The sequence below is a fragment of the Notothenia rossii genome, assembly GCF_949606895.1.
Source record: "Notothenia rossii genome assembly, chromosome: 3".
NCBI lineage: Eukaryota > Metazoa > Chordata > Actinopteri > Perciformes > Nototheniidae > Notothenia > Notothenia rossii.
The window spans coordinates 34,734,077-34,749,805 of record NC_136901.1 but is presented as its reverse complement, the minus strand read 5'-3'; the positions used below and the strand labels follow the sequence as shown (position 1 = coordinate 34,749,805).

At 44.5% G+C, this 15,729-nt stretch overlaps 1 protein-coding gene across 1 annotated transcript; it reads left to right on the top strand.

Moving 5' to 3' along the window:
• Positions 1-470: 470 nt before the first annotated feature.
• On the top strand, positions 471-10,321 carry lrp10 (low density lipoprotein receptor-related protein 10). Its single transcript, XM_079669187.1, has 9 exons — positions 471-540; positions 1,740-1,897; positions 2,040-2,072; positions 4,744-4,888; positions 5,137-5,330; positions 5,469-6,031; positions 6,921-7,357; positions 9,416-9,610; positions 10,142-10,321. The coding sequence occupies exons 2-9, from the start codon at positions 1,849-1,851 to the stop codon at positions 10,299-10,301; spliced, it is 1,776 nt and encodes a 591-aa protein (XP_079525313.1). The 5' UTR covers positions 471-540; positions 1,740-1,848; the 3' UTR covers positions 10,302-10,321.
• Positions 10,322-15,729: the final 5,408 nt, after the last annotated feature.

Sequence of the window (15,729 nt, the reverse complement as noted above, 5' to 3'; positions counted from 1 at the left end):
AAAACCACATCAGACCAAGACAAACACTCATACTTGCATACAGTATACATGCATAAATACATACATATATGTCTTAAAACATGCATGTTTATTTTTCTTACAGTACACGTTAGCATATGTATAATTAAATTAAACGTTTTAAGACTTTCTCTGTATTGGTTGAGGGTGCTCAATAAGACAACTTCCAATCAATCATGCTGATATGGAAAAAGTGTTCAATCTTAAATGTGGAGGTCCCTAACACATCTTTTGTGACTTCATTCTGATGTTGTATATTTGTACAAACCGACACTGACACCTTGTGTTGAGAAAGTCACATTTAATCTCCTTTTAAACATTATCCACCCTGTATGAATGTTACAAAATATAACTGTACAGTATTTTAAATTACGCTTACGTTCAGTGTAAAACCATTGATGTGAAGAAAAACGTAATTTGTTATGAATGTAAATAAAAACAGTTAGGCCACGCCCATCCCGTCACGAGCTAAAACATACGGAAGTAGCTCAGAACTTGTCAACAAGAAGGCCGACTGACATGGTAACGTACACGGTTCCTCTTCTTCTTCTTTTTTTTTAGCATTTTATCGGGTTTTTGCTGCTTCTGACCTACATGTTGTGAATTCCTTGGGTGTTTAAACTCTTTGTGTCGGACTAGGAAACATTTTCTTGTGGTGTCGACGCCTAGAAAAGGCCTTTAAACGAAGACAGAAAGTGAGGATTTTAGCTTTAGCAGTTAGCTCGGCAGGAAGCTAGCTTTTAAATCTCTTGTGACTGAGGACGCCTCCTTCTCCTTGAAAGCTAAACGATGTCTTAATCGTATTTTAGGACATTATCTTAACCTGTCAGGGAACTGACGTAGTTAATAATCAAGCCCATCACGTTTCCCTAATAGTTTCACTTTACTCTGAATCATGGAAATAACGTTACCTGGAAACTATTTGTGTGGCGAGGATTTCGTCTCGGAAATGCTAGGCGTTATTGTTGGGAGGATTATGTGAAGGAAGTGTGTGTGTGTGTGTGAGAGAGAGAGAGAGAGAAAGTAAACACAGTGTTCAGGATAAAAATAACTTTCAGAGGCCCCATTAACCATATAAATGTATTGTTTTCCTGCACGGATATGTAATAGTAATGGGTTGATTTTACACAATACTGTATGATCATGATGATTTGTGTGCCCTGGAGTGTATACCTCTGTTTCAAAAATCCACTTTACGCTTATTAATCTGATAAATATGCCAAACGAGGAAGTCCCACAAAAGGGGAAGTTAATAAAATGAATTGGCAGTGTGTGTGTATGTGTTTAACTAGGAAACACTGAAGTGGTTCATTTAAAATTGTATAATTCTCTCACTGATGTTTTATTAATGAAAGTTATTTAATGTGTTTTGTAATCTGTTATCTTTAAATGTCGACAATCATTTTGACATGTTTCCACAGTTTAAATGTTCTTTTCGATCGCTTGTTTTGTCTAAAAATGGGTTCAGAACCCAAATAATTTAGTGTAAATGCAATTAATCATGTTTGATAAGTATTTGTCTTGGTAAAACTGAATCATATCCTAAATGTATTATCATGAGTATTTCAGCCCTTTTCATAGCTATTCAATTAAATGTTGGATTGTTTGTTGCTATGAGGAAAAGAGAGATTACATTATGAGCTCTAAAGGGTTAACTGTTTTATGGCTGACAACCAAATCTAGCACACCTCTCAATCATTGTCTTTCCTTTCCCTTCACAGGTGAAGTCTAACTGAACAAACCTCCCAAAATGGCTCTTCTTTGATGTTTTAAAAAAAACCTTTTAAGTCTTTTAGCTTTTATACATTTTAGAGGAGAAGCTTTACCACAATGACCTTCACTTACAGCTTCTGTGCGCTCTTAGTTTTCACCCTAACAGGTACGTGAATACACACTTATAATAATGTTTTACTGTCAAAGTACTTTAAATGTTTATCAAGCAAAGGTCATGACACTAATGCCGCACACATGCTGATCAAAGCACTTGCCTGACTGGTTCTGTTTTTGCTTCTTTCCCTCAGCATGCAGCCGATTCGGGCCCACCTTCTGCGCCCGTAAGGAAACTATCTAGTCAGCTTTTTAATCTCATGTTTAGACTGTGGATGAAGGGTTTTTCAATGTCACATTCTAGTTAGACACTTCTCTCCAAACAATAGATTATATTTTACAGTACTTTGGCTTCATTTTAGTGCCACACTACTTTTCCAAAAGCAACTGTCGTTTTTGTTTTTTAAGAATTAGATTTAGGAGCGATGAAGCCATTACATTACATTGCATTTAGCTGACGCTTTTATCCAAAGCGACTTACAATAAGTGCATTCGACCAGGAAGATACAAACTTGAAGAAAACAGAATCATATAAGTACATCAGGTTTCATAGAGCCAAACATTTCAAGTGCTACTCAACTGGCTTTAGAAAAGCCAGTCCTTTTTTAGTATATAAGTGCTTTGTTAGTAATTCTATCGCTCGAAGTGGAGTCGAAAGAGATGAGTTTTCAGTCTGCGCCGGAAGATTTGCAAGCTATCTGCTGTCCTGATTTCAATGGGGAGCTCATTCCACCATTTTGGAGCCAGGATAGCAAACCCACGTGTTTTTGCTGATGGGAACTTGGGTCCCCCTCGCAGTGCGGGTGCAGCGATCTGTTTGGCCGATGCAGAGCGGAGTGCACGTGCTGGGGTGTACGGTTTAACCATGTCCTGGATGTAGGAAGGGCCAGATCCATTCGCAGCATGGTACGCAAGTACCAGTGTCTTGAACTGGATTCTAGCAGTTACAGGAAGCCAGTGAAGGGAGCGGAGGAGCGGCGTGGTGTGGGAGAATTTTGGAAGGTTGAAGACCAGACGAGCCGCTGCATTCTGGATGAGCTGCAGAGGTCAGATGGCACATGCAGGTAGACCAGCCAGGAGGGAGTTGCAGTAGTCTAGGCGTGAGATGACGAGAGCCTGGACCAGAACCTGCGTGGCTTTCTGGGCCAGGAGGGGACGTATCCTCCTGATGTTGTAAAGTGTGTATCTGCAGCAGCGGGTTGTAGCAGCGATGTTTGCAGTGAAGGACAGTTTGTTATCTAGGGTCACACCCAGATTCCTTGCAGTCTGAGTCGGGGAAACAACAGAGGTGCCGATGTTGATTGTTAGGTCAAGAGTGGGACAATCTTTTCCCGGAAGGAAAAGCAGTTCAGTCTTGTCAAGGTTGAGCTTGAGGTGGTGAGCAGACATCCACTGAGAGATGTCTGCTAGGCAAGCAGAGATGCGTGCGACGACCTGGGTCTCTGAGCGGGTAAAGGACAGAATTAGTTGGGTGTTGTCAGCGTAGCAGTGGTATGAAAAACCATGCGGGCTAATGACAGACCCGAGCAAATTTTGTGTACAAGGAGAAGAGGAGGGGACCAAGAACAGAGCCCTGAGGGACCCCTGTAGTTAATTGACAAGGATCGGACTCAGACCCTCTCCAAGTGACCCTGTAGGTGCGGTCTTTGAGGTATGAGGTGAGGAGGGAAAGTGCAGTGCCTGAAATTCCAAGTTCTTGGAGAGTGCGAAGGAGGATCTGATGATTCACCATGTCGAATGCAGCAGACAGATCCAGAAGGATGATGACAGAGGAGAGGGAGGCTGCTTTAGCAGTGTGCAGTTCCTCAGAGACAGCAAGGAGAGCAGTTTCTGTTGAGTGACCTGCCTTGAAACCAGACTGGTGCGGATCCAGAAGGTTGTTCTGATGGAGATAACAGGAGAGTTGTTTAAAGACAGAGCGTTCAAGTGTTTTAGACAGGAACGGGAGGAGAGAGACAGGCCTGTAGTTTATAACATCAGACGGGTTGAGAGTGGGTTTCTTTAGGAGAGGGTTTACTCTTGCCTCCTTGAGACTGTTTGGAAAGTGACCAGAAGTTAGAGAAGTGTTGATGAAATGGGTGAGAAACGGTAGAATATCAGGAGCGATAGTCTGAAGGAGGTTTGAGGGGATAAGGTCCAGAGGACAGGTGGTAGTACGGGCAGAGGTAACGAGGGTAAGAACCTCACTTGGAGAGAGAGGGGAAAAGGAGGTCAGTGTGTGGATGAAGGGAGGGTCTGGTGACCAAGCGGTGAGTAAAGGTGAGTCAGAAAAAGAAGAGCGAATATCATCAACCTTTTTTTCAAAGTGGTTAACAAAGTCGCTTGACAGAAGGGAGGAGGGGGGAGGGGCTTTGGGGGGGGTCCAAGAGGGTGGAGAAGAACCCCTCTTTAATGGTCACACAGCGCACACAGTGAAATGTGTTCTCTGCATTTAACCCATCCTAGCACCAGGAGTCTAGTACTAGGAGCAGTGGGCAGCTATTGTACAGCGCCCGGGGAGCAATGGGAGTGAGGGGGGTGTCTGGTGCCTTGCACAAGGGCACCACGGCAGGGCAGGAGGTGAACTGGGACCTCTCCAAGTAGCAGTCCACACTCCATATTTGAGGTCTGGTCGATGGTTAGAACCGGCGACCCTACGGCTCTCAGTCCAAGCCCCTACTGACTGAGCCGCTGCCGGACTACACTGTGAAATTTAAAAGCAAAGATAGTCTCCAACACGCCACCGGTTTACACTTAAAAATACCCTGTTATACCCGTTTTTAAATGTGTATGTTGTGCCTGTACTTTAATATTCAAAATGAAAACCCAGAAAGTATAATGGCGCCTCTTTTTAAAGCTTTAAGAGAGGATCGTTTTTTGTCATCCTAAGCTTTTCTCCTTTCCCTTAATGTCCTTCAGCCAAATGTGGGGGTTCCCTCCAAGTGTTGGACAGCAAAGAGGGTGAGATCAGCAGTTCTACGTACCGCAGCTGGTCGTTCCACTATGGCTCTCTGTATGACTGCTGGGTCATCAAGGGCTCGGAAGAAGAGCCCATTGTTCTCAGGTAAAGAGGCCCCGAGGGAGTTTGAAATACCAGAGACATTATTAGCTGTGAATCAGAGGCAATGTTGAAAGTGTTGAATGTCTTAACTTGGCGAATCATGTCTGGGGTTAAGATGTATTGTTATGAATGGCCTAGCAGTGGGAAGTAGAAACTCTTTATTGATAACAATCCAATGGGAAGTTTATTAAAGATTCACTGCATCTACTCGTTGCATTTTTATGAAACTGACGTTGTGTGTCTCTTCTCAGCTTTTCCCAGTTTGAAACACGGTGTAGGAAGGAATGGGTGTCGCTAAAATCATCAGCTGGCGGCGAGGCGATTGTACTCTGCGGCTCCAAGCTGCCGCAACCAATGGAGTTCCCGGGGGGAAACATTACAGTGATGCACCACTTCCTTCCGCAACGGTACCCTGTGTCGTCTTTCCGCTTGAACTACGCCAGAGGTACGATAGCAGTTTTTAAAAGAAAAGGGAAAATGTTTATCTCAGAACAGTAGCAGCTTTGCATTTGGCTGCAAATTCCAGTTCTACTTGTGGTAATGCAATCTTAGTTCCTCTCTTTTTATCTTTCTACACCCACAGACTATGATGAATGCCCAGTAAGTTCTTTCGAGTGCCCGGGGGGGGGCCGCTGCATCCCTTTCTCTTGGCGCTGTAACGGCCAAGTGGAGTGTCTAGGTGAAGGTGCGGGCCAGGGCGACGATGAGCAGGGCTGTGAGGCAGAAGAGGAAACCCTTGAGTCAACAAAGCATGGCCTCACACAGGCAGAAGAGACTCACACGGAGAGTAACCAGGACCGGGACTCTGACAAGCCTTTCCTGGTAGATAATGAGTCTGACCTGTGGGAGCTGCTGAAGGAGAGGGAGGAGGAGGAGGCCAGAGTGGATCGAGTGGCGGCTCACACCCACAGGCAGCCCGCGGTGACGCCCACTCCCATCGAATGGCCCTGCGGAGGGCTCCTCCAGACCTTCTACGGGACCTTTTCCCCACCTGCCCTCCGGGGCCCCCCGCTGCTCTGCGTCTGGACTCTGGACCCTCAGGACTCGAGGCCCCTGAGACTGGACCTGCAGCAGCTGGTGCTTGGACGCGGGGACAGACTCTCCATCTACAACAGAGAGAAAGGCAAAGGAGACATTATTAAGATTGTGAGTTCCTTAAAGTAGGAGATGTACCAAAATGTTATATGCTGGAGCAGGAATGAGTCCTTAACCCCAGAAATGAGTTAGCATTTACCACTTCTGGTTCCCTTGCTTTAGAGCAGGGGTCTCAAACTTAAGGCCCGGGGGCCAAATCCGGCCCGCAACTTCATTTTCTGTGGCCCCGCAAGAGCTTGCAAAGAATATAATACGTTTATTATACGGTTACATGTCACTCTACAGAAGCAGGTTACCCATTAACTACATGTCCCACAATGCATCTCGTTTTGTGACATGCGCACTGAAGAGACTCGCAATTATTTGCCCTGGCCTTCTGCTTTCAGACGTAGTAAAACAAAAAATGATGAAATTGAGTTTGACACCCCTGCTTTAGAGTCAACTAAATGTATTGTTGATTAGAAGCCTGAAGCTTAAGAGATTCTTGGTCTACGACATACAATAAGTCAGTAATACCACACAAGGCGGGAAATAAAAAGTGTCTTATTTAGACTTCTTAATATTATAATGCTGAGAAACTAGCCACCTTTAGCTTAGCGCCAGTGACAAACAGCCATATAACCGTGCTGAATTTCGTTAGCTTTTTACTTCTGGCAATTGCATTTACGCTTCACCTTTTTTTTTACAGTTGTGTTAATAAGTGGAGATTATCCTGGTGAACAAAACATAGAAGTATCATTAATGTACATTACGTCATATATTTTCTGCAATATTTCAAAATCCATGAAAAAATCCTATTGCTTTTTGTGTGATGTGATGCTTACTTCTGGGTTGACTTAAATAAAAAGACGACATCACTGCACCACTATATTAGAGTCTACATAAAACTATTTAAAAAGGGCTTTGGGCAACATGACATTAACCTCCTGCGCTTTGACAGATCACCAGCGCCTCTAATTACAAATCGGTCCAAGTGGAGTCCCACACCGGCCTGCTGTCGATGACCTACGAGACTCTTCCCGAGTCGGAGGGGAACGGCTTCAACGCCACGTTCCACGTCGGGACGTACTGCCCCCCCTGGGAGGGTCGGTGCGGGGGGGCGGCGGGAGGGTGCTTCACCCAGGAGCAGCGCTGCGACGGGAAGTGGGACTGTGCCGAGACGGGGAAGGACGAGGAGGGTTGCAGAGGCTGCAGCCCCAACCAGTTTGCGTGCGGATTGGCAGGTCAGAGGTCAGTGGCGTCCAGTCGCCTCGCCGGGATACCGGTGTGCTACCCGGTGACGGAGAGATGCAACTACCAGCTGTACTGCGCTGACGGCAGCGACGAGAGGGACTGCACCGTGTGCCAGCCCGGTACCTTCCACTGTGACAGCGACAGGTTAGTCTGTGTGTGTGTCAACATGTCCGTTAAAGTTTAAATCTTCCGGTCAAAATGAGAAAAGTGCCGGTCAAAGGTGTTTTTTGTTATTTATTGAGCTTTAAAACAAATTGATGTGATTCGATATTAAACAAACTAATTATAGTAGATGAACCATTCAAAAGTGTACAGTAACTTACAATAACACGGAAATAATCAACGGAGCACTCTCTACGTGTGATATTCTAACCAGAAGTGTGTTTTGTTCGCTCACCGCTGCAGGTGATCATGCAGAGCTGCGTGTCGACTCGTCAGCAGCAGCTGATCTCTCTCTCCCGTCAGATTAGACTTTACTCGCGTTTATGTCCATATCGATCAGATCTAGCTAGTTCTATCTAATGATAGGACTACCTAATGATAGGACTACCTGCTTATTACAAGACACCTAAACAATTAGCGTCGCTATGCAACCGGGTGAGGCCACAAAGTATAGCGCAGCATTATGCTTTTGTTTACATGCCCACCTGAACCCTGAGGCATTACCAACAGATCAACGCACAATCAACCCATACAGGACATCTCTTTCTCCACATTAAGTGTGAGACATTAGAATTGACTATTCTTGTCTGTCACATACTCTTTTGTGTGTGTGTGTGTGTGTGTGTGTGTGTGTGTGTGTGTGTGTGTGTGTGTGTGTGTGTGTGTGTGTGTGTGTGTGTGTGTGTGTGTGTGTGTGTGTGTGTGTGTGTGTGTGTGTGTGTGTGTGTGTGTGTGTGTGTGTGTGTGTGTGTGTGTGTGTGTGTGTGTGTGTGTGTGTGTGTGTGTGTGTGTGTGTGTGTGTGTGTGTGTGTGTGTGTGTGTGTGTGTGTGTGTGTGTGTGTGTGTGTGTGTGTGTGTGTGTGTGCTCTCCTTGGCTCAGAGGGAACAGCTGTCTGTTTTTAGTGCAGTAATCTGTTGATTTATTTCCGAGATTAATGGATATCATAATCCAAGGTCTTTCAAATAGGTAGTTTGGGCAGTCAAAAACCAAGAGGTTCACTTGACTATAACATAAAGATGAGAAAAGTAGAACAAATCTTTATTTGAGTGGTTAGAAACTGAATTCTGCCATTTATGCATGAAAAATTTGTCCATGTGACAAAAGATTTTTCTATCAATTGACAAATCTGTTTGTCTACTACTTCATTGCAACTCTAGTAATTATTATTTTATTAATTTCTTGACCTTGGGACAAACAGTTGACACCTCCAACTTTAGATTATTTGCTCACTAGTTATGGAACTGAACATTTTTAAACTTTCAGAGCTCTAGGAGCTCTTAAAGCTACTGTTTGAGGTCTATCTGGAAGCCATTCAGCTACTTCTGTTTGGTTTCTGTCAAGTGAGCTCAAATGTTATGTGTCTTCCTGTGGTGAGGTGAGCTAAGTATCAGTGAGGGGTGTGTCATGGTTACTGTGTAATGTGTGTGTGAGTCAGAGGGTGTGTGCACAAATGTCCCTATCTAACAGATTCTTCTGAAGTATGGGATTGAACTTTGTATTTTGAGGGTGTATTCAACAGTTGGGTTGAATTGACCACTCTTTAAAACATAGACAGTCTCCAAAAATAAGCGCTGACAATGTGCCTTATGTTTCCATTTTGAGATTTCACACACAGCTGACCTGAAAACATCCAGTAGCAATAAGGAAGTAGTTGTACACAACAAAACACACTTGTCTTGTTTTACAAAGGTAATAAATACATGGCCATTATAAAAACGAGGGAATAAATCATACTAGATAATGCAAAAACAAATGTAACAGTGCCTTCTTGCTTGTGAACTACAAACATTAGGGATTAATTTAATATCTTTTAGTTATATTATAGATTCAGAATAAAAAACGCATTACTGCAATCTTTTGTGCCCTAAGGCTGCTTTGAGATAGATGTGATTGTATTATAATGCATAGCTTTGGAATTTGCACATTAGTTTTTAATGTGTAACTGCATCTCTTACCTGAGTTATTCCTGGACACACACACACACACACACACACACACACACACACACTCACACAAACAGCCCTTTGTCCTGCCTGCAGGTGTGTGTTTGAGAGCTGGCGCTGTGACGGCCAGGTGGACTGTAAGGACGGGACGGACGAGCTCAACTGCACCGTCATCCTGCCCCGCAAGGTCATCACCGCGGCAACGGTAGGCAGCCTGGTCTGTGGGCTGCTGCTGGTCATCGCCATGGGCTGCACCTGTAAACTGTACTCGCTCAGGACCAGGGAGTACAGGTAATTACGCTCTAGCACCAAAGCAGACAGTCAGCCCGTGACCTAAGTTTTTATTGCATATCTACACTGTAGCTGTGCATATCACAACAAAGCCCTTTGAGCATTTAATACATGTTTTCGTCAAATGTATGCAGCATATAGCGATCTCTTGTGACTTAGAGTGATAGTTATGCTAATAATCTGAGAAAGTGAGTCACAAGACTGTTTTCCTTACTAGCTTTCAATTAGTTGTTGCTATCGCTACCAGACAACACTTCTCAAACACACAACAGAATGTCTCGCAACAACACAGCCATTACACGCTGTACTTGACTCTTTAATTTGTAAATAGTCAGCTTTCCACATTGTATGCTGAAGTGTTTAAAATGATATGTCAAGTAAAAGTAAAAACAATCATGTATATCTAGATGGAAAGATAACAAACTAAAAAAGTTTTACTGTAATCTATATGTGCACTTTTTAAGTTCTTCAAATACATTTTTTTGTTTTTAAATGTGCCTGTGTCATAATGTGTCTGTTTGTGTCTGCAAGCTTGTTTGCACCAATCAGCCGTCAGGAGGCGGAGCTGATCCAGCAGCAGGCTCCGCCCTCCTACGGTCAGCTGATCGCTCAGGGCATTATTCCCCCGGTGGAGGACTTCCCCACAGAAAACCCCAACGAGGTGAGACTGAGACTGAGAGTGAGAGTGTGAGAGAGTGAGAGAGTGAGAGAGTGAGAGAGTGAGAGTGAGAGTGAGAGTGAGAGAGTGAGAGTGAGAGAGAGAGTGAGAGTGAGAGATTGTTTTGATTTGAGTAAGCTGCATCAGAAATGAGCTCCTGAACAAAAAATCGAAATTGGACCTAAAAAGTGAGACATTTTATAGGAAAATCTGCAGAATTAACTCCAAAGAAGAGTTAACGACATTGATCGACAGAAACCAGAGGAAGAAACGCAATTTTTGGATGTATTTTTGAGTTGAAACTACAAACTAGCTTTCAACTACCAATTGACAACTGTCAACCGTCTAGCTGTGGGCTGCTAGCTGTGGGCTGCTAGCTGTGGGCTGCCAGCTGTTACCTGCCACTGTTGGAAGGAGCTGCACCAAAGAAGGTAGAGGAACATTATAAACTGTGAATTATTTCATGAAGATAAAAAGAAAGGAAAAGAAAAGTATTTGTAAGCTAATTAATTAGCCTAGCCTCTCTTTGGAACAAAACAAGTGGTCGCCATGGAAACTGTCCAGCAGGCAAAAAAGAACTTCTCAGCTCTCAGAGCAGAGGGAAGAGAGATTGAATATCCTGCTAAATGCAAGAGTGTAAATGCGAAGGACAAACACAAGGAGAAGACACTGTGTGGAAACCCAGAGGTCCTCTTCACTGACTATGCCCAACAAAAAGGAGGAAGGAAGAAGAACAACCTCATATTCTTCACTGATTCCATCTACATCTGGAAAGATACTCTGTGCAGGAATTATGCATACGTATCCAGAGAGGGCATCGGCTCAGGAGGCAGATAAAAAATCTGTAAAGATGAACACCTTGACAAAGATGACCCTCTGCTCACCATCACATACTACACCAAAGGAAAGGTCATGGTCCAAGGGAATGAAGCCAACCTGGAGTCATTCCAAGAGGCATTCCCCCTGTTGAAAGCTGAGGTGGACACAAAGAGGATCAATGTCCCCTCTGATGTCCCCTCTGATGTCCCCTCTGACAGCGAAGGTGATGAGAGCCCAATAGAGAACCCCAACACCTTGTCCATCTCTGCCCCTCCCACACCGGCCAGCTCCAACAATCGGCTGAAGGAGAGTATGGCCCTGCTGGAGCTGGACTTTGCAGAATTCAAAGAGCGGACCCAGGCCAGGCAGTCTGGTCCCCCAGACAACACTCTGCAGCAGCTTAAAGAGGACCTCCAGCAGCTCAAGAGCGACAACGAGGTTTTGGCATCTGACCTCAGAGGAAGTGTAGAGGCACTCAAACAGGAGAACAGTGTGCTCCGTGTTCAGTTAGCCAAGGTGAGGGAGGATGCTGAGTGTAGAGAGAAGAGCTTCACCAGGCAGGTCCAGCACCTGACAGAGAAACTCTCATCAGTCCTCACAATGACGAGTAGAGAGACACAGACTCTTCCTGCCAGTGTCCCTGGCCCACCCTCTCTGCTCAGCACCCAGCCCAACAACACCCTGGCCCGTCCTGATACACCCACACAGCCAGCTGCCCACAGCCAGCTCTGCCCATCCCAGCCTCCCTCTACTCAGCAGGAAGGACAAGACCCACAAGTGGTCCTGCTGGCTGACTCAAACGGGAAGTTCCTGGACCCAAGAAAGCTTTTCCCTGATAAAAAGGTGCTGTCTAAACACTGCAGCACCACAGGCCAGGCCATGAAGCCGTTGAAAAAGGAGACCCTCAGGAGCCCTCAGTACCTGGTGATCCACACGGGAACAAATGACCTGCACACCCTCCGTAGGGACACTGCTGAGGCAGTGAGGAAAATGGCGGAGCAGGCCAGTAAGGAATTCCCTGACACCCGCATTGTGGTCTCCACCCTGCTGCCAAGGACAGACACCCCTCCTCATGTCATCCATGACATTAATATGGAGATCAGAAAAGGATGTGCCACCTTACCAAATGTCCACCTGGCCCTCCACTCAACCATTGGCCCCTGGGACCTCTATGATGGACTCCACCTACACAGAGAGAGGGTGGGGATATTTGCAAAGACCCTCAAAGATGCAGCCCTGGGACGCAGTCCTCCCACCCCCTCCTGTAGAGGCCTTATAGACCCTCCCACACCGCTTCCTCCCCATCACCACCCCAGGATCACCACCCCTGCTGTGAGGAGACACAACAGCTCAGCCTGGACCTCCCACTCCCCACGCCCCCAACACACCCAGAGGAGGCTGCTTTCACCCAGCTCAACACCTGCACAACATCAGCAGCAGAGATATGCAGCAACAGCTGCTCCTTGTCTCCCTCCCCGCCTACAGCAGCGGAGCTATGCTGCAGTTGTAGCCCAGCCTGCTGCCACCCTCCCTCCCCCTGCTACCTCTGAACTGGGAGACATCAGGATGATGCTGCACACCCTGTGCACCCGACTTCTGTCCAGCTAAGACATTACATTTATATGTTATCGTAGTAATCAGTACAATAGCAATATTAGTGAAAGTAGTTGTTTTATTTGTTGTTGTTTTTTTGTTTTTTTTTATATATTTGTCTCACTATACAGGTTCATTTTGATTGTTTTGTATTTTTTAAAAGATGCGTTCTTTTCATATAAGCTGTTGGAATATTCAGGGACTCCACTCCTCAACCTTTGAGGTTAAGAGTGAGAATCCAGAGTTCTTAGAATCTATCAAAGATGTTGATCTAATTATATTAACAGAAACATGGTGTAAAAATGATCTGCTCACTCACTGTCCTCCAGGTTATAATGAAGTCATGGTGCCCTCTATAAAATCAAAAAACATACGCAAGGGCAGAACATCGGGGGGGATCTTGGTGTGGTATAAAGGAGATCTTTGCCATCAGATCTCAGTAGTAAAACAAGGTAAATCACACATTTGGCTAAGGTTAGATCAAGCCCTGGGCATAACTGACAGGAATCTATACGTGTGTGCTATTTATATACCCCCAGTAGATTCTCCTTATTTTGAAGAAGACATTTTTGAAACTCTCCATTCAGAAATAGCCTATTTTCAGGCCCAGGGAAATGTGCTTCTAACTGGAGATCTGAACGGACGAACAGGAATTGAACCTGATGTCATAGACCCACAGGGCAGCCACCATGTATTTGGTGAGCCCCCCCTGTTTACCACACCAACCGTCAGCCATCGGAACAGCCTTGACTCTGAAATCAATCAGAATGGCAAAGAGATAGTGCATCTCTGTCGGGCCTTAGGCCTGTACATAGTGAACGGGAGGTTCAGAGGGGACTCTTTAGGGAGATTCACATACTCCTCAGCTCTAGGGTCTAGTGTAGTAGACTATGCAATCACTGACATGGACCCCTCCACTATCAGTGCATTCACTGTCAGACAGCAATCCCCCTTTTCAGACCACAACCAAATCAATGTGTTCTTTAAAGTCTCAGGTCCAATGAGTGAGACAACAAGGGGACCCAGTAAGCTGTATACATTAAATCCTACTTACAGATGGGCCCCAGACAGTGGAGACAAATTCACCATGGCCTTGAACTCACCTGATCTGATGAATGACATGTCACTATTTGACCAAAATCAATATGTTCCTACCAAAGATGGTGTAAACATGGCCATTGATTATATCAATATGATATTTCACAAGGCAGCTATTAAAGCTGACCTTGTAAAACAAAAGCGGAAGCCTGTTAAAAGGCAAAACGCTGACAAATGGTTTGACCAGGAATGCAAGACCATCAGAAAAGACCTGAGAAAAATAGCAAATGAAAAACATCGGCAACCAAACAACCCAGCCTTACGCATTAGATACAATGACCTTTTAAACAAATATAAATGTACAATAAGGAACAAAAAACAAAATTATACCCACATGAAACTTGAGGATATTGAGAAAGCCATTGATCAAAATCAATTCTGGGATCTGTGGAGCAACTTCAACACAAAACAACCGCAAGCATTACCCATCCAAAACGGTGACATCTGGAGAGAACATTTTGAAAGTTTGTACAAAGACATACCAATAAATCTAATGAATTCAGATCAATGTATTACAAAAGAGAAACTCCAAACATTAGAAGAAACTATTAAAGACAACCAAAACCCCCTTGATTTCCCAATGACTTGGGAAGAGTTGACCACACAGACACAATCTCTCCGGCCAAGGAAAGCTTGTGGCCCAGACAACATTAAAAACGAAATGCTCAGATGCAGCACCCCAGAGATGCAGGGTACAGTATTAAAGCTGTTCAATATCATATTGCAGTCAGGATGTTTTCCTGACATCTGGTGCAAAGGGCTCATTTCCCCCATTCATAAGAGTGGAGACAAATCAGACCCTAATAACTACCGTGGCATCTGTGTCAGCAGCTGTCTGGGGAAATTATTCTGTAGTATTCTAAATAAAAGAATACAAGATTTCCTTAACCGACAATCCATCTTGAGTCAAAATCAAATTGGCTTCCTTCCAAAACACCGCACCACCGACCATGTATATACCCTTCACACTTTAGTTAACAAACATGTACACCAAACAAAACATGGGAAGATATTCACTTGTTTCATTGATTTCAAAAAAGCTTTCGACTCTATTTGGCACGAAGGGCTATATTATAGACTTCTACATTGTGGTATAGGGGTCAAAATGTACGATCTGGTTAAATCAATGTATTTAGGGAATAAGTGTGCTGTTAAAATTGGAGACAAACAAAGTGAATTCTTCACCCAGAGAAGAGGTGTTCGTCAGGGTTGCAATTTAAGTCCCACTTTATTTAATATATATATAAATGAACTTGCTGTTCAGTTGGATCACTGTGCTGCTCCTGGCCTCTCCCTCCTAGAGAGAGAGGTGAAGTGTCTGCTTTATGCTGATGACCTTGTTCTGCTGTCTCCTACTGAACAAGGACTACAACAACAGCTGGACATAGTAGACCAGTACTGTAAGAGCTGGGCCCTGGCAGTCAATATGAAGAAAACTAATGTCATGGTTTTCCAAAAACGCCCCAGATGTCAGGAGAACAAATACCAGTTTACCATAAATAATCATATCATCGAACATAGTATGAGTTACACCTACCTCAGTTTAACCATAACAGCATCAGGAAGTTTCAACATGGCAGTGAATGCACTCAAAGAAAAAGCCAGAAGAGCTCTTAATGCAATTAAGAGAACATTTTATAATGTCCAAATTCCAATTAAAATCTGGCTCAAAATCTTTGATAGTGTGATCCAGCCCATTGCGCTGTACGGTAGTGAAGTATGGGGTCCACTCAGTCACCAGAGCTATACCCGCTGGGACAAACATCCAACAGAGTCTTTCCATGCAGAATTCTGCAGATACATTTTACGTGTTCAGAGAAAAACACCAACAAATGCATGTAGAGCAGAATTAGGCAGATACCCACTGATCATTAACATTCAAAAGAGAGCACTGACATTCTTTAACCACCTTAGATCCAGCCCCCGAGACACCCTCCACTCCAAAGCCCTC